Here is a 17,304-nt window from a genome sequence, read left to right as displayed (position 1 = left end):
TGTGTCCCACTTGTTGATTCTTGACAAAAAATTACAATTTTATATCTTTATGTTTGATGCCTGAAATGTTGCAAAATGTTGAAAGGTTCAAGGGGGCCGAATACTTTCGCAAGGCACTGTAACTCTATTACTGTGTTCATGGCTAAATAAGTTGAAAAACAGTATTAGAAAAACTATTTGTGACACTGCATTGCAGAGAGATGGCAAAACTTAGAATGTTCCTATCAGTTTTCTGTAGACAGACAACCACCTCAATGTGCAATCCATTTACATTCTGTAGACAAACTCACACACACAATAACTAAAAAGGAGTTGACGTAGTTTTCATCAAGACATGTTGGTTATTTGTATGCTTCCACTTTGGGCATCCATCCATTTTCGAAACCATTTGTCTTCGCAAGGGTCGCGGACGTGCTGGAGCCTATCCCATCTGTCACTGGACAGTAGGCTATCTATCTACCTATCCATCCGTCTGTCCCAGTGTTATATGACTAATGCATGCTCCTTTAGATTCCAAATAGTTGCTCAAGCAAATAGACACCGTAAGATAAGCCTGCAGACAAGTAACACTTTACATATATTATGTACATGTGTAAGTGACTGTTTGTGTGTGCATGGACATGAATTGAGTTTATCACACTGTGTAAACTATAGGAGAAAGAAACTCAAAACATCAGCTTGGGAAATAATGTACAATTTTCTGTAATAGCAACAGAAAATGTCATGTTTAAGAAATAAAGTGTAAAATGTATAGTCTTAAATTAGTATGAGTGGGGGAAAAAAGTATATTTGTGTCATAAAAGCATTTCTTGAGGGGATTGAAGTATATTACGTAATACACTTCATTGACCTCCACCGAAGAGGTTACAATTTCTGATTTGTAATTAAAAATGAAATGTTTGTTTAAACTAAATTCAGAGAATACCCAGCTGTTAGTTGTGTTGGCTAAGCAATACTATTTTGTAGGGAAAAATATGATAACTGTCTTTTTAGCTGGTGCTTGAGTACCCCCTTTATATAACCCACTCTCTGATATACTACTTGACTATTCAAGATTTCAACCCAGTTATTGGAATATACAACTTCCTGTCCGAATATTGATGGTTGGCTGAGAGAAATTAGAGTGCACTTTTAGTTCATTCTCCAGTTTAGTGCTTATCACATACAAACAGAATTTAAGGAATGAAGTGCTTGGACTGACAGTGAGTGAATTTAAGGAATGAAGTGCTTGGACTGACAGTGAGTGATCTTGCCTTCAAAGGAGGGCCAGGGTGCAATTAAGATTCCTTTATGCCGGTCCCGTGTGAGAACTTTGGCACGTTGCAGTTTCTACTGGACACCTGATGTTTGGACTCTCATACCAAGGCTCCGTTTAAGTGGGCCAAGGTGTGACTTTAGCACCGTCTCTCTCACCCGCTGAGTCTAGATAAACAACAGGGAGCGATTTCTCAGTGGAAGCCACCACACATGGAGGGAAGAAGATTAGGATTGTATCGCTTGGTCTCTATTGGAAAAGATGAATAAAAAGGATTTGACACATAACGAAACAAACTCATGCAATATATTACTAAAACACCTTGTTCATGTTGCTGGCCCTATTGAGCAATATGAAACGAGCATGTTTCGTCTTGCCAGTTTCACATTTGTCAACTCACAATCAGTGATGCAATGCAATGCAAAGTCAGTTAAGATAAATGAAGATTTCTTGGTCAGAAACACTTGGCATGTTTTCTGGAAAGCCACTTTAGCATATCTCCACAGTGTCAGCCAAGCTACTACACCTTTAAAGGAAAAACGCATATCATAAAATCATGAATGTGACATTATGGGATCTGTATGTTTTCTAACATTATATTTGAGCAAGACTATTATTGACTTCTCAGTTAGCGAGCTCAATTCTGGGTTTAAAAGTGTAAATTTGGTTTGAAATTCCTCATTGCTGGTCAAAACGGTAAAAGAAATCTTTCTGAAAATGGAAAAAATTTGATCAACATCCCATATGTATTTCTTGGTATAGCAGGAAGAGTTCCAGACAACAATTATGAATCAAGCATTTTATCGAAATTTAAATGCACTTTCTTAATTGTAAGTGAGTGAGTGAGTGAGTGAGTGAGTGAGTGAGTGAGTGAGTGAGTGAGTGAGTGAGTGAGTGAGTGAGTGAGTGAGTGAGGAAAGAAAGAAAGAAAGAAAGAAAGAAAGAAAGAAAGAAAGAAAGAAAGAAAGAAAGAAAGAAAGAAAGAAAGAAAGAAAGAAAGAAAGAAAGAAAGAAAGAAAGAAAGAAAGAAAAGAATAGAGAGCCTTCACTCATTTGCTTAAGAATTACTGGTCGACTGTGATAAAGTGATATGAGTAAGTTTCTTGCCCTTATTGGAGTCTTTTTTTGGCCTGATGATGAAGCCTACTTGAAACTTTTGTATGGAAAACTGAAATGACATAATGCAGAAAACCCCGGGAATATTTTGTAAGATGTCGACTTCCTTGTGTTCCTGAGGAATACTGTTGGAGATGTATGAGTCACCGTGCTGGCTGCATGTGTTATCAAGCCTACTGTCACATTTCACATCATACCCCTATAAGTCATCTCACCTTATATTTGTCATAGTTGCTGAATGTATACATAAATGAAATTTATGAGGAAAACAATCCAGATGTTGCCATTATTTCAAAGACCTCTTTGGACCTGTTTCTGGAATAGCTGCTTTTCTAAGATGTTCCTTATTTATTAATGTGTACCTCCATCCATAAAAAAGCCTTCTGTGTGCTAATCATCGAATGATGAGTTTAAAAACTTCTTGATTTGGGTTGATCTTATCCAACCCAATATTATGTCATATTAGCACACAAACAGCTCAAGTAGTCCTTGTGCGTTAAATCTAATTTTGTTGACCTTGTCACCAGCCGGTTGCGGAGCCCATCAAAGATCCAGGGAACAATAAACTTGTGGTTTATGTCAAAGTGATAACAACTGCTCAGACTGTTGGTGCCTCAGGTGCATCGGTTTTACAACCAGTTCAACAGGTTAGCTGCCAATGAGCTGTACGTGTTTGATTTGATGTCTAAGATGGCTGCAAACACCAAAAGAACTAGGATCACGTAAGGGATGGCTGATGGTGTAGTGGTACACTCGCCTGTTTTGTGTGCAGGTACCATGAGTTCGATTCCCGTATATGATAGTGTGTGACTGATTTAGAAACAAACAAAAAGACTGGATCACGTATCACAACTGTCTGACTGATAAGACAAGACATACTCTGTTTAATGTCTCAATTTAATGTTTTGTTTTACCAGGTAAGCCAATTGAGAACATTTTCCCATTTACAATGGTGACCTGGAGGAAAGGTGTAAAGTGTCTTGCCCAAGGACACAATGACATGTGACTGTGACAGAGCTGGGACCGAACCGCCAAACCTCCGGTTACTAGACGACCCACTCTACTGCCTGAGCCACAGCTGCCACAGCTCTTTGCATACCCAACTTCCACCATATGCAAATAGTACCTTTCAAATACGAGTCCTGTTTAAAATCCTTGCCTCACATTGCACACTAACAGACAGACGACTGCCTGCCCGAGGCTAGAACACGATAGGAGGGTGTCATATCACATAACCTGCTCCAACTACCTGCCTTTTTCTACCATTGATATCGTGAAGATGAATTGGGTCACATAGGAATTCCTAGAAAACATCATTTCCAAAAATGTCAATAATGTGAAAACGTTCATATCTGGGTATGCCACTGAAGGATCACTCCCATCTTCACACAAACTATCCAACCCGATTGCAGTGACCACCAATTTTTTCTCAGTGGAGACCTTCAATGATCCCCATTTGTCTTCTTGGAGGTGTGAAACGGCACACTTGTGTCGTACCCCCCCGAGACTTGTCTTTGTAGCTGCCAGGATAGATTTAACAGACAGAGGCAAGTCTCAAAAGGTGTGAGGCTGTGAGCCTAGTTGATTATTCACACACATGACACAGCCCCAAGCCCCGCCCCTTTCGTCAGACACGCTCACTATACAGTCAGCCTACGCGCAGTTTTTTATTTAGTCTGACTTGAGCACGGCGTGCACTACGCTGCCCCACCGGAGTATTTAGGAACATCACACACTTTTTCCACCCAGGACACTCACAGGAGCACACGAAGAGTGGCATTATGGGGAGCAGCATTTCATGTGTGCCCCAGGACAATTTCACCTTCTCTGGCAAAAGTTTCATCCGCAGAAACAGGTGAGTACTATCATCAATGAACTTTTTTTTTTTAAATTCTTTAGGTAACGTAGGTGCACTGTGCAAATTCCCTTTATTCAGTTTTTTCCCCCGTGATCATAGATGGAAAGAATTCTTGGCATTTGTCAGGCTTTGAGAATGAGGGCTTGTTCATTTTCAGGATCACATAGTGCCAACAGTGGCTTTAGTTCCGAGACGTGCCTGATTGGTGGCCGTCTGGCCCTGTATGTCAACGATCCGGTTACTATTTGCTTCCTCCGCACATCTCTGTGACTGTAAAGATGATCTGCCAGCTGTCAGAGATTCGAGTGACCCAACAACAAAATCAGGCCATGACCCTCTTATTATGGTCCCGTTAACATGGGGCCAGTGATTCTTATTAAGGAAAAATATATGATCCCGATGCAGCAAAATCATCTTGTCATCATTTTAACCTTAATCGATGGTTTATCGAGTAGTTCTGCTCAATCCCAATGGATTATATGTCTGGACATGCCCCAGTAGTCAGTGTTGGATTGACACATCTGACTCCCATTAGCACCAATTCTTGTAGCCTGCATTGTGTGATGATTCAGGTTCTGGTTTTCACCATTTTGCACAGAAGCTCTTAATGTGGTTTGTCTTTGTAAACAATCGCGCTGGCGCACACGCACACACAGAGCAGCAACACACTTTCCAAGATGGATCAATGCCTTAAGTATGCACAGTAAATTCCTGTTCCTTGGTGGTTAAATGCCACAGCAGTGGCTAGAGGATGTTAGGTGTGTAAATGCATTGCTCGCTTAGCACAGTATGCACATTCTTTTTATATGCTATGCCCACAAATTGCATCTGGGAGTATCATTAACATACTTTTGTCTTTGTTGAAACAAAGCGAAAAAGCGTAGAGACAAAGCAGCAGTGGCCTTAAATGATTGACGCTGGTCAGTGACTTCTTGATTAGACAGAACTTGATTCCCACCACGCAGACAAAGGCCCACGTTGTTGCACAAAGCTGTATGTAGACATATACGCACAGATAAGCAGATCAACTTCAATGTGAGACTGCACCAGCCGTGCTCGAGTGCTTTATCAGGCAGTGAGGGTGCTTCCTCATGAAGATGTGACACTAATGGTAACAGGCGAGGGTCATGCAAAACAAAGAGGATCATTGAATGCTGATTTTCTTCTGCATATCAGCAACCCAGGGGTCAATTGTTCTAATTAGGTAAATGTCTGGCATTGATGGAATGAAGACGGAGGTATAATTAGGATGTGTTGTCTGCTGAGGTGGGGAGAGTAGCCCAAAATTTGTATTTTTTGTTGCCATGTGCAACTTAAAGTACTTTTGGGTGTATATTGAATGTGAGTCTGCCCAGTGATGTTCTAACTATTAGTTACACGCCATTATTTCTGCCATATTTCACATGAAATTTCATGCTGTCGTGTCTGCCTGGCTTTGTTTGATTGGTGAAATGGAGTCAAACGTCACAAATGGTTATGTTGGCATGATGAGTCATGTGACAGCGCCCTAGTCTGACGAATCAAAACAAATAGACCACGCAAGAGCAATAATCTTTTCAAATAAAAGCTACCCTGAATTGCAAAGTGTAACAGTAAAAATAGAAATTATTCTTAAGAAACACATCAAGTCGAAGTAAAAGGTATGTTGCATCCAAATTCCAAAAGTTGCTTTAAAAATGTAATGGGGTAAATATAGCACGTTACGACCCACCTCTCATAGTCTGCGCATGACTCGGAATTTGAAGCAATAAAATCAAGTGTAAATGTGATCATTAACGCTTAGAATCTTGACTGTATCTCCCGGGGACAGCAGTGGATGACAGGCAACGCCTGTAAACAGGAAATGCCTCGGCAAAATGCACTTGGGAAACAAAATAATAAACTCTAGAGGAAAAAGCGCTGACAAGAATTTCTCCCTCTTGAGCAGCAGTCGCCTGTTTCGCAAGAAGAACCCCCAAGAGGGTCAGGAGAAGTCCAACAGCATCATCAATATCCTCTCCGTCACACCGAGGAAGGTAAAAACTCAGTCCACCGTCCGTCCCTACCGTGTGCTCATGCAATGTTGGTTTTAATCAGAGCTCTGGTTGCAGGGAATGTCCTCTAAAGACCTGCAGACCATCGAGAACATCAAATGGGATCCCCCCTTCCCCTACGACCCGGCCAGCGGCTGGAAAAAGAGCAGCATCAATGTGAAGAATTATGGCCGGCTGATTCACAGCTCCAAAGTTCGTTTCCGCTTCTTGCACTGCCAGGTGAGTAGAACTGATAACTTGTTTTGCTAATACTCTTGTTGTGAAATTTTACGATCATAAATTATCCACTTTATTTAATTAAAACAGGGCCCGAGCTTCCGATGACGCATCCGTAGCAAACAGGAAAGTGTCAAAAGCAAGGTGCAGGTGCAGCCTCACAGGAAGTTACTGGGCGAACATTAAAACACAGAAACTCTGTGATGCAACTGATATATGGTGGTTCGCCGGGAACAATCCGATCGGTTCTGCAGCTTGTGTTTGGACATGCTTTGCCGAGTCATAATTGTGAAACATCTCTGGGAGAAAAAAAAAAACCTCAGGGTACAAGCTTGCTCTTCTGATCCCACATCCTGATCGAGGACAACTTGTGCAAAATTTAATTTATCAACACTGTGACACAATTCTGTCCAGAACAACAGCAAAAAAAAAAAAAAAAAATGAGGTAAAGGTTGGAAAACTGGACGCAATTATTTAAAAAACTAAAAAAAAACACAAAAATAACACAATGTTTCTTACGCTCTGGCCAATCGATGAAGCATCGAAAGAGACCAGAAGAAACTATTCAAGAATGTTTCTGTAATCACATTGTGAGACTCAAATAATTCCTACTATTTCTCAGAGGCCAAACGTTACGCAACCTAATTTCCTTGAAGCCATCGATGAATAAGCAGCTGACACGACAAGCCAGATTTAAAAATCTGTTTATCTTCGTTTAGCGCATGACACTGCGATATGATTCTTCTCAGAAAAAATACGAAAAAGTTGCGAGGGACTTTTCTTATTTAGTCATTTTTATTTAAAAAAAAAAAAAAAAAAAACGAGGCCTTTACAATCATCACTATAATTTTAGAGTTTGTCTAACATCTTTACAGGGTTATTATTTTAATGATATATCTTTTTTGTGTTGCATTATGTGGCTCATCAATACAATTTTGATGTCTTCAAAGTCTCATATTGCTGGGCAGGCTCGCCACCTGTAATGTAATCACAAAAAGGCCAGTGACAAGTACAACTTGACATTAAGCTTCTCATGTTGCCTTTGCAGGATATCCACGATTGCTACCTGGATCTCTTCCAGACACACCTTCACTTTGTGTCCAACAATACTCCTGGACTGACATACCAGGTAAGTTTTGTTTTCCCTTCAGCATTCCTTTAAATCCATGCTTAAATGACTACGTCAGCATTTTTACGAGGTTTCATGTTTACTGGAATCAGAGGTCGAAGTCATGCCCTCACTGCTTTTGACGTACGTATCTTATCAACCGACAGTGTGTTGGTAAACAGAAAGTATGATTATGTTTCATCACCTGTCTACTGGAGCATGAGCAGTCATTAATCATCCGAACGTTTCGTTTAAGCGCTCGTCTAGTCGTAATATACATGACAGCATTTACAAGGCGGACTTGGTGAAACTCAGTTTCAGTTTGGAAAAGGAAGCCTTCTTGTCAGAACATGTTAAGGGGTGACTGATTGATCGAAAGTTAAAACACAAAGCAGTCAACCATTCATATTTGGTTTTACCAACAAATGTTATGTTTAAAACCGAAGGAAAAAACGGAACGGAAAATGACGAATGAGTTTTCCTTTTTCTGTTTTGTGTGCAGGGAACTCTTCCACTGAAAGAGCTCACCATCTGCAACCTGCAACAGAACTGCAACCACAGCCAACCCATTGAATACGCCTTTCAAATAAATGGTGAGCATGCTATGTTTTGTTGTCACATTTTTGTGCAGTTATTGTTTTTTTTTTCAATACAATACAAATTGCAAAGTGACTTTTTATATTACTGCGATTGCGGGATTTGCACTCACAAGGTTCATGCTGGAATGATTTCCTATGTTGTCACATTCCGGTAATTCAAAGGTGCCGTGACCCTCATCACCTCGACTCAACCCCCAGACTAACTAGAGCTGGGTCCCCTTTAACCTTGGTCAGGGGCCTAAAGCTGCCCCACTTGTTAGACAACAGGTGCAGTTCACAGAGGCCAGCTGTTGCACAGAAAGGCTCAGCTACCATTCTGCCATACATTCAGCAAACTAATACCACTTGACTTTTAAACTGTGGTTCCATGCGAAAACTCTGTGGAAGTTAAATGCTTTGGTTGGGAAACGCTATACAAACATGTAAACTTGTAATGTATTTCATAGTACAGAGCAAATGTGATGTATTGAAATGAATTTGTCAGTGTCACTTCCATAATATCTCACTCTCACTGTTATGCAATCCATGCATGTTTGCTTACTCAGCATACGTCATCTTTAACATAAACAATTCAATTCCATACTGGGTAATAAATTTGACAAATCTGAATTACTTACATCTCTGCGAATGCGTCGTCTACCAAACGCTAATGAGCTCGCAGGTTACTTGACTGAAACAACCTGAATTGAATTAAGGGACAGCAATGCTAGAAATCAGGGGAATTTAATCAATTGTGGCCATATCAGTGGGTCATTGAAACTAAAAGAAATGCTCTCACATATTTGGCATATTTCTATTCACCTTCATATTGGCCTTGACTTCCCAGAACAAGCTTGTTATTTTACGGTTCTAAATTTTAGTCATTGTTTCCACTCGCTCTGAAACCTTTATTTGCTCCATGTGAGGCATCGACAACAGCGCACATGTGGAGGAAGTGTCGAAAGTCTGAGTCAAGTGAGAGAGCTGATGTAGCGATGAATGTGAGACATTTCCTTTCCCTACTGCTGAAAACACAAATCAATGTCAACAGCAGCGGCAGCGGGTAAAGAGCATGACGAAGAATAGGGAAAACTTCCAGGAACTGTTAAGAGTGGTCTGAAAGATGCTTAAGAGTAATTTATTAGCCTTAGCAATGCGTTTTAATCCCAAAGCCCGCTTTAATTCACGCTCCATCCAAACTTGCACAATCTAATGAGTCACATCAAGAAGATAATAATGCTCATTTTTGAAACGGCGAGATATGTAATCATTTTCAAAAGGATCCATCTCCAGCACAATTAAATAGAACCTCTTTGCTGTTTATCTCTGGTATGTGCTCAACTGATAGAGGGAAAGTTTTTCTCATTCCATCCGGGCTCTCAGTGTGTGGGAGGACAAGATCGCTATGATTTGAAATTCTTGTGGGGATCTTCAGGAAAACTGTGTGACTTGTGGTCTTGCACATATGTTAACACTTATTGCATTGTAGACGCAACACATGGAGAAAAGTGGGAGCCTCGAGTGCAAAGCTATCTGGGCAATGACAACCCCCCCCATTTGTTCCTCACAGGTGTCAGCCTGAACCCCATCATTGTCTATTGTGCCAACCAAGAAGAAATGGACCGATGGTTTGGCCTTCTTAAAGAAAACATTGAAGCCAATGGTGGCAATGCTATAGCACCGGAAAACTACACCAGAGTCAAAGTAAGTTCTCACAAACAGCCTGTCACATTTGCCCCTGATGGGAATTGTAATGGTATTCTAGAATGATTAGAAATTGGGCAGGTCTGTGTGTGAGTGTGTGTGCATGTGCGTGTGTAGTCTAACTCAAGTTCTCAAGTTTTATATAGAAAAAAACTTTTTTTTTTTTTTTTTTTTTTTTAATTGTGCTGGTAGGGAAGAAAATCTTTCTCCAAGCACTAAAGAAACAGGATGTGTGTGTAGTGACTCAAGTAGGTCATTTCAGGCTCTCCCTCAGGGCTGAAGAGCAGGGAACGGCTTTGACCGCATCATAATAGTCATCTAAATCCTAACCACTCACACTTTGGTGCTTGAGTTTGTTTAACTTCCCTGATGCGCTTTGTGTCTTTGGTAGCAAAACCATGAGGAGAAGACTCCGGCAGGCAGAGAGGAGCTAAGAAACTCCATCAACAAGGAGCCCATCTATGAGTGGGAGGGCTCGCAGCGGGACAGCCTGGGCCCCATAACTTACGTCACCAAAGTCCGTTTGCAGCACCTGCCCTGTCAGGTACAAACTGAGCATACATGATCTTTCTTTCCCGACCTCCTGGGAAAATACAAAGGAGTTGCGTCACATGTGTTTAGGGTTATAGAATTTTTGACAAGACTTGAATAATTTAGAGGATGAGTCACTGTTCAAATTGTGTAACGTGTTTTATGTATTGCCGCCACACAAAATCACGGCAGTCAGATTTATGTAATACGTCACAATCCCATCAGAGCGGCGGTAGGAAGGAGTCGCTGGTTGAGTATGTTTATTTTATTACCACCGCACGACTCCCCATCTCTAAGTTTGCACATAAAAATAAAATACCACAATCATTTTGATGACTCAGCGCATGGGCCTCTAAAGGTCCCCAGGCCCAAGTTTAAGAATCACTGATCTACGTTGGAGTTTGGTGGTAGGCAGCAAGTTGTACAGTATCAGATGGGGGCGGGGCAAAGAAAAAGACAGTAGTCAAGCCACAACGTGCCGGGATTGTTGCGAATCATTCACTGTGGGAACTCGCGAGATTTAGGGTGTGGGAAGCAACTATACTCACCTCTCAGCTGGAATGTCAGCTGTCTCTGTGGACACACCCTATGCGAGGTTGAGGAAACATAACCTACGCGTTCAGGACCTTTAAATGCCTCAAATTTACCACGAGGCCTCACTGCACACCATTAAAGTGTCTAAAATGTTTTAAAAAGGGTTGGATTAGATCTGAAGATGACCTCTGTGCTTTTCTTCATTCAGTCTTATCTGTTTGCAAAATGTTATCAGGTTTCATTAGCTTTAAAGCAAAATAATTTAATGCCGTTATGCCCTGTGCAACTTCAAAGCTGTGAAAAAATAGACTTGTTTATACACTGTAGGTCAAGAACATTCAGTCCACGGAACATTTGACTACTATGTTTAGTCTGCTGTTAAAAATATAAAGAGATGAACCAAATTCTGCAACTTGATGGAAACATGGTGCTATTTTTGTTGACAGCAACAAAGTGACCGACTACTGGTTATGTACACGTCAACACTGATCATCTTATCGGAAGAGGAGCACGGCCTCTTCTACAAGGTATTCGCATGAATAATAATAATGATAATAATAATAATAACTATCCATCCATCTCCTGAGTTGTGTGCATGCCTTGTTTAATCAAATGTTATCTGTGTCAGGGGAAGCTTCCACTCAACATGATCACTGTGACCACACCTTGCCAAGACGTCAAGCCCAACACCTTTATGATTGAAGGTAGATAAACACACAGTCGGGTCAGTGCAGTGCACAAGTGTGGAACGGTGGCAACATTATCATCTCAATCCACTGATTGATCAGTAAACTGGGCAAAGAGCATGTTTGGGATATTGTGATATCTATGTAGGTGAAGAGCATGTGCATGAATAAGTTTGGTTTAGAAAAACACTTGGTTTCTTAAAAGATGTGCTTAATTTTGTCTCTATTCTCTGTCAAAACAAAATGAAAGTAGGGGAGTAGCCTAATGTTAAAAACACGACCTAACAAAACAGACTTTTATCTGTTTCGTGTGCCGTGTTGACAGCACATGGAGGAGAATACCCAGATTCACAACTTATTAAAAAGTTGAACTCCTCATTAACTGCAAAAGTGCATATACATATTGACATTGTGCCCCACTTGAGTGTTATGCATATTTTACCCCAAGTGGACTTTTGCAGGAATGCGCTAACGTCACAAAGTGCAACCCTCCATGAATGAATTGGTTTGATCCGCAATGAATGACAATCTGAGCGTGGCGCATTCCACTGAACGACTGAATCGAATGACACGCTTTGTTCCCCCCCCTTCTCCTTTTTCTGTTGCTAGGGAAGCTCATCAACCCCATAGTGGTGACCTGTCTGGATAGAAGAGTGTTCTGCGACTGGATCCAACATTTTAAGGTCGCTGACGTGCCCGTTCTCAGCCCACCGCCCCCGGTGTATGACATCATCTACACACCAACACACACTGAGGTGAGACTTGGCCTTTTTTGTCGTTTTTACAGGCCCAAACAATCACGTTATTCACAGGTGCTGATGAGCAAAGCAGTAGATCTATCTACACCTGTTTTGCGAGTCTCCAGGTTGACTAAATCAATGATACTAGCTATTACCCGACATCAAAAAGACATAAATCTTTTGTTCTTCCTTCCATTTGACACTCACCAATTGCGTGTACAGTGCTGAGTTTTATGACTTTTGTAGGTATGAGTCATATTTTCTTATGACCACTTGTCACTTAGGCAGAGTTTCAATTGCTCAGTTGAAACTGGTTAATATAAAGACAGCAAGCCATTATGCTCCATTGGAAGGATTATAAATAAAATTGCTCTATATTAAATATAAAGTCCATACGCGGAAAAATAAAACTGTGAGCAACACTATAGTCTTGTGGTCAACCTCACTGATCTGAGGGTTGAGTTTTGATTCTTGACTCCGGCCTACCTCGTATGTTCTTCCTGTGCTTGTGTGGGTTTTCTCTGGGTACATTGACTTCCTCCCACAATCCTAAAATCGTACGACGAAGACTAAAATTTCCATTGGTGTAAATGTGTCAGCTGGGATAGGCTCCAGCTCACATGTGAACCTAATATGGATGAGCGCTCCAGAAAATGAATGGAGGAAAATGACTGCATGATTATTCTGTTTATTTTTACTGAGTTAGGACAGGACCTGTACTTGTTTTCAGAGAAATCTTACTTTGTGATGCATCTTTTGATTGCTTTGAATGTGCACTTGAGACACTAAGGTAGGTTGAAAGCTCATTGAATTGTGACTTGATGGGTTCTTTACAATGATGTCAATTGTGTGTAAACACTTGTCCCATCTTCAGGAGATTGAGGCAAAGTTCAGTGCACTACTTAGCTGCAACCAGTATGAATTGCTATTCAATGATTTTTTTTTTCTAATGTGTGGAAACTTGTGTGCCATGTAGACACCACAGTTTGACAGGTGGAGCGGAAACAGTCAAGGCTACCCCGAGTCTCTCAAGTTCAGTCAGAGCGGACGTGGATCCCAGAACCGTCAGTTCCCCACTCATGAAGAAAACCCACTCTCACCAGGATACTCGGAACCTCTCTGTGTAAGTTGCCATCAATGAATTAATTTTAGGACATAAATTGTCAACAATAAGAAAAACTATCTTGGTTGTTTTACTGGAGCACAGCAGCACCTTTTTTCCCGCTCATCAAGTTAATGATTAAGCAAGGTCAAGAGTCCTGTTTCTGTTAAAGTCTCAGGTGGTACGCCTCAAGGCCGATGAGGAAAGAAAACACCATTACGATGGAATTTTTTCCTAAACAAGATCCCATTTATGCAGGAACTGATTATTCAGCAATAGTAGAAGTTTTATTGTTCATCTCTCCCTGTCGAAATACTGAAAGACATCAGAACGTTTTGTGACATTCCTCCAAGAGAAAGGCAGTGGAGAGCAAACTTCCAATTCGCTTTTGCTGGACAAGGCCCATAAGACTTGTTTCTCAGCCGCTGACACACACACGCATCTAATTAAAATGACAGTTGGTGTAATTACACTGCTGAAAACTACTCCGCTCATTGCCTACAGTACAGCCGACCCTCCTCGACCGAGACCAGCCGCCTGGGAAGCAGGACCAGCAGCTTCTCTTCCCACACCAAGCTTGAGCGTGACTCACGAGCTTTGCCGTTGCGCAGCTCCTACTTCCAGCCTATAGAGAGCTCTGGAGGCCTGCCTCAGCTGTACAGCACTCCGTACCCTGGTCCACATCGCCTCGAGAAAGGCTTGCTTGTCAAGGTAATAAGTCAGCCCGGCCTCTAAACTTGATAAGTGCTCACAGTATATCCCCCTTGAGGCTATCGACTTATCTTACATGTCACTGTAGAAACAGTGGATGAAGTCGAGGTCGGTCAGTGTGGCAAGCAAAGCTTAGACGTGACAACAGATGAATGGGTAGAAAACGGTTAACCTTTTGCCCTATGAGCAGAAAAACAGTTTCATGATACTTTGGATCTTAGAGAGTGTGTCAAAATGTATGAAGATAAAAACAAACACGTTCCTGCATTAAACATAATGCCTGGGTCTGTTCTGACCAGTCAAACAGCTGGAACACATCGCAGACGTCTTTGGGCTACTCCTTGAATGTCCCGCAGCGACACTCAGACATGTGCGCTCCTCGCCAGCCCCTGTCCCCACTCTACGATGTGCCGTGTAGCCCTGAAATCTTTACCTTGGATGAAGCAAGGCCAGTGGTAAGTGGGTCATTGACGATTCAGTTTACAGCAACACAGCTTCATCAATGTCAACTCGACGTGAACTGTGCATGTCTGGAAATGATTAGCAACGGGCAAGTCAGTCTTTTATAACCAAAGTCATTGTTCATTAAATTAATTTTAGGCAACTTGAATTGAATTTTGTTAACTGCTGCACAATTTTTCAAAAGCATGTACAAACCTTTATTGATATGACCAATCATGCTCATAGAACCCAAATCATCTCCATCAACAGGAGAGCTGGCAGGAGCCCACTCATCTGTACCACCACCAGCAGCAGCAACCACCCTCTTCCTTCAAGCTCCGCACCCCACCGATGGGCAGGCACAGCCAAAAGAGAAGCCTGGTGCTGACCAACTCACATACTCCAGGCCTGGCGATTGAGAGCCCCCGGAGGCAAGTGGTGGAGCAGAGATCCGAGGCCGTGTCGAGGCTCAAGCTTCTGACTGCACCGTCAAAAGGACAAGAGCAGGTGAGAAAGAAAGCGCCGCTCGTCTCCCAGGGCGCTCCGGTTTCTGGAATGCTGTGGGACAACATGCAAGGGAGACTTGCTTAATGATAAATGTGTGCATATATTTCTTGTGGATGTCTTATATTATTGTTTGCCGCAGATGAAAGAGAATATTTCTTGTTGCTGACAGTGGGAAGTGACATTCTCGTGTTTTCTCATCTGTTGACAGGCACACCTCCGCTCCAACTGTGGGATCAACACAGCTCAGATGTATCGTTACTCACCAGGTAAGGACTGATGGAATGCGATCATGAGTGTGACAAAACATTCTTTTATTTAAAGCCACAATATGCCATGGACAAAAGTAATCAAATTGTCATTTTGCTTCTAACTTTGTGAGAACGTTTTGGGCATTTCCCTTTTCTCAGTGCATAAAACAAGGTCTATAAAGCTGTGTTTAGATGGGTTTTGTGTTTAAGAAAATAAGAGCCTGACCTGTGGCACAGTTAAGGAGTGTGTAGTAGAGCATCCTATTTCTCCCTACAAAACTTCAACAATTAGTGTCCTTACTTACCAAACGTTTTTTGAGTGTTGTTAAAAGGAAAGGTGATGTAAGTTGTAAACGTTACTTGTCCCTGTCCCGGCTTTTTGTTGGAATGCGTTAAACATGCGGGCATCAAATTCAAAATGAGTGAATATTTGCAAAATGTCTTGTCTTTGAAAATAATTTAATTTAATTCTCCCCGTGTCCGCGTGGGTTTCCTCCCACATCCCAAAAACATGCTTGATAGGCCGATTGAGCACTCCGAATTGTCCCTAGGTGTGAATGAATGAATAAATAATCCGATTTTATTCACATTTCACGCAACATCCCAACTTCATTGAAATTGGAGTTTGTAGTGAGACAAGACAGGGACTTATGTTTGACTGCTTTTGTCCTTGGTTGACATATTGCAAAAGAACGTACTTCACGCAAGTGGCTGCAAGTTTTTGTGATGCTCTACTTTCTGAAAAAAAAAGAATCATGTTTGTCAAGTATGAAAACAGTTGACAATGTTTACCAGATATGAGTGACTTGTGCCTCGTGTTTGAATAATTTCTAAAATCTTATCCTTTCTCCCTCTGACAGACCTTCATTCATACCTCAGACCCACAGAACCAGATGACCAGGAAATAGACTATGACAACATTTGGGAGGGTGATCGCCACACTGGAGTGAATCAGCTAATGTCTGGAATTCCGACACACTGGAGTGGATTAAACAGCGGGCCCAGGGGCCTTGGTGCCATGGCAACGGACCAGAGATGGTCATAAAGCAAAACAATTGGCCGGCACTTGTCTGGACGTGTGCAAACAACGGATCTCTATCAGAGGGATCATAAAAGCCAACAAGCACAAGGCTGTGTTGTCCAGTATGCGTACAGTAGAGTAAGAAGTATTATTAGTGGTGGCAGGCATGTGAAGGGGGGGGGGGGGGGGGGTATCTAAAAACACTAAGGCATACAAAAGTCCAAATAAGTTTGAAACTAGTTTGACAGTAATGGAAAATGATTGTACTCTTTGCTTGGGCTATGTTTGGTTCAGACGAGCAGTCTTTTTTTTGGGTGGGTGGGGTAGAGGGTGGGGCCTTCATTAAAACAAGAAAATCATTCCACAGACCCTTCTTAATGAATCTACTGTATTATTTTTGTAAATACTGTACATTATTTTGTATTGTAAATCGAGGTTTATTTTGTATGTAAGTGTAATATTATTACTGCATCATTCATTCTGAAACGCGTGTAGTGTCTATTATTTTTGTTTATTTATATTTTCAAAAAATAAACTGATAAAATCAGTAATTGGTCAATTGTGTCTTCTAATTCTATTATACCTGCATGGATATTTGGATTTTTTTTTTACTGGACATCTCCACAATATAGTGATACCCAATGCAAGCAGAAGCACTGTCTATATAATATATGTATATATAAAAAAAGTCTGCCTCTCAAAGTCACTTTGAATGTCTTGTGTCCTATTATCTTTTAAGTTAAAATGGGATATTTCACTTTGAAAAACGAACGGTCCTGAGCGCTTGCTGACCCATGGTGGACGAAAGAAGTCCCTGGCCATTTAAACAGTTTGACAGCTGAAACTACCATTTGCATTGTAAGCTTTTTTTTTTTAATTGTAAATTTAACAATAACTCACTGAATCACTGAAGTA

General features: G+C 41.3%; 1 protein-coding gene across 1 annotated transcript; it reads left to right on the top strand.

The window, feature by feature from the left end:
- Positions 1-3,984: 3,984 nt before the first annotated feature.
- Positions 3,985-16,969, top strand: plekhn1 (pleckstrin homology domain containing N1). Its single transcript, XM_085920747.1, has 16 exons — positions 3,985-4,226; positions 6,157-6,244; positions 6,320-6,481; positions 7,527-7,607; positions 8,089-8,179; positions 9,735-9,868; positions 10,260-10,412; positions 11,380-11,460; positions 11,562-11,637; positions 12,229-12,374; positions 13,336-13,482; positions 13,966-14,172; positions 14,472-14,627; positions 14,884-15,120; positions 15,329-15,386; positions 16,229-16,969. The coding sequence occupies exons 1-16, from the start codon at positions 4,153-4,155 to the stop codon at positions 16,411-16,413; spliced, it is 2,076 nt and encodes a 691-aa protein (XP_085776873.1). The 5' UTR covers positions 3,985-4,152; the 3' UTR covers positions 16,414-16,969.
- Positions 16,970-17,304: the final 335 nt, after the last annotated feature.

This window comes from Syngnathus leptorhynchus, chromosome 1, assembly GCF_054491065.1.
Source record: "Syngnathus leptorhynchus isolate UIUO chromosome 1, UIUO_Slep, whole genome shotgun sequence".
In the NCBI taxonomy this organism is placed as follows: Eukaryota; Metazoa; Chordata; class Actinopteri; order Syngnathiformes; family Syngnathidae; genus Syngnathus; species Syngnathus leptorhynchus.
This window is presented reverse-complemented; position numbering and strand designations above follow the sequence as displayed.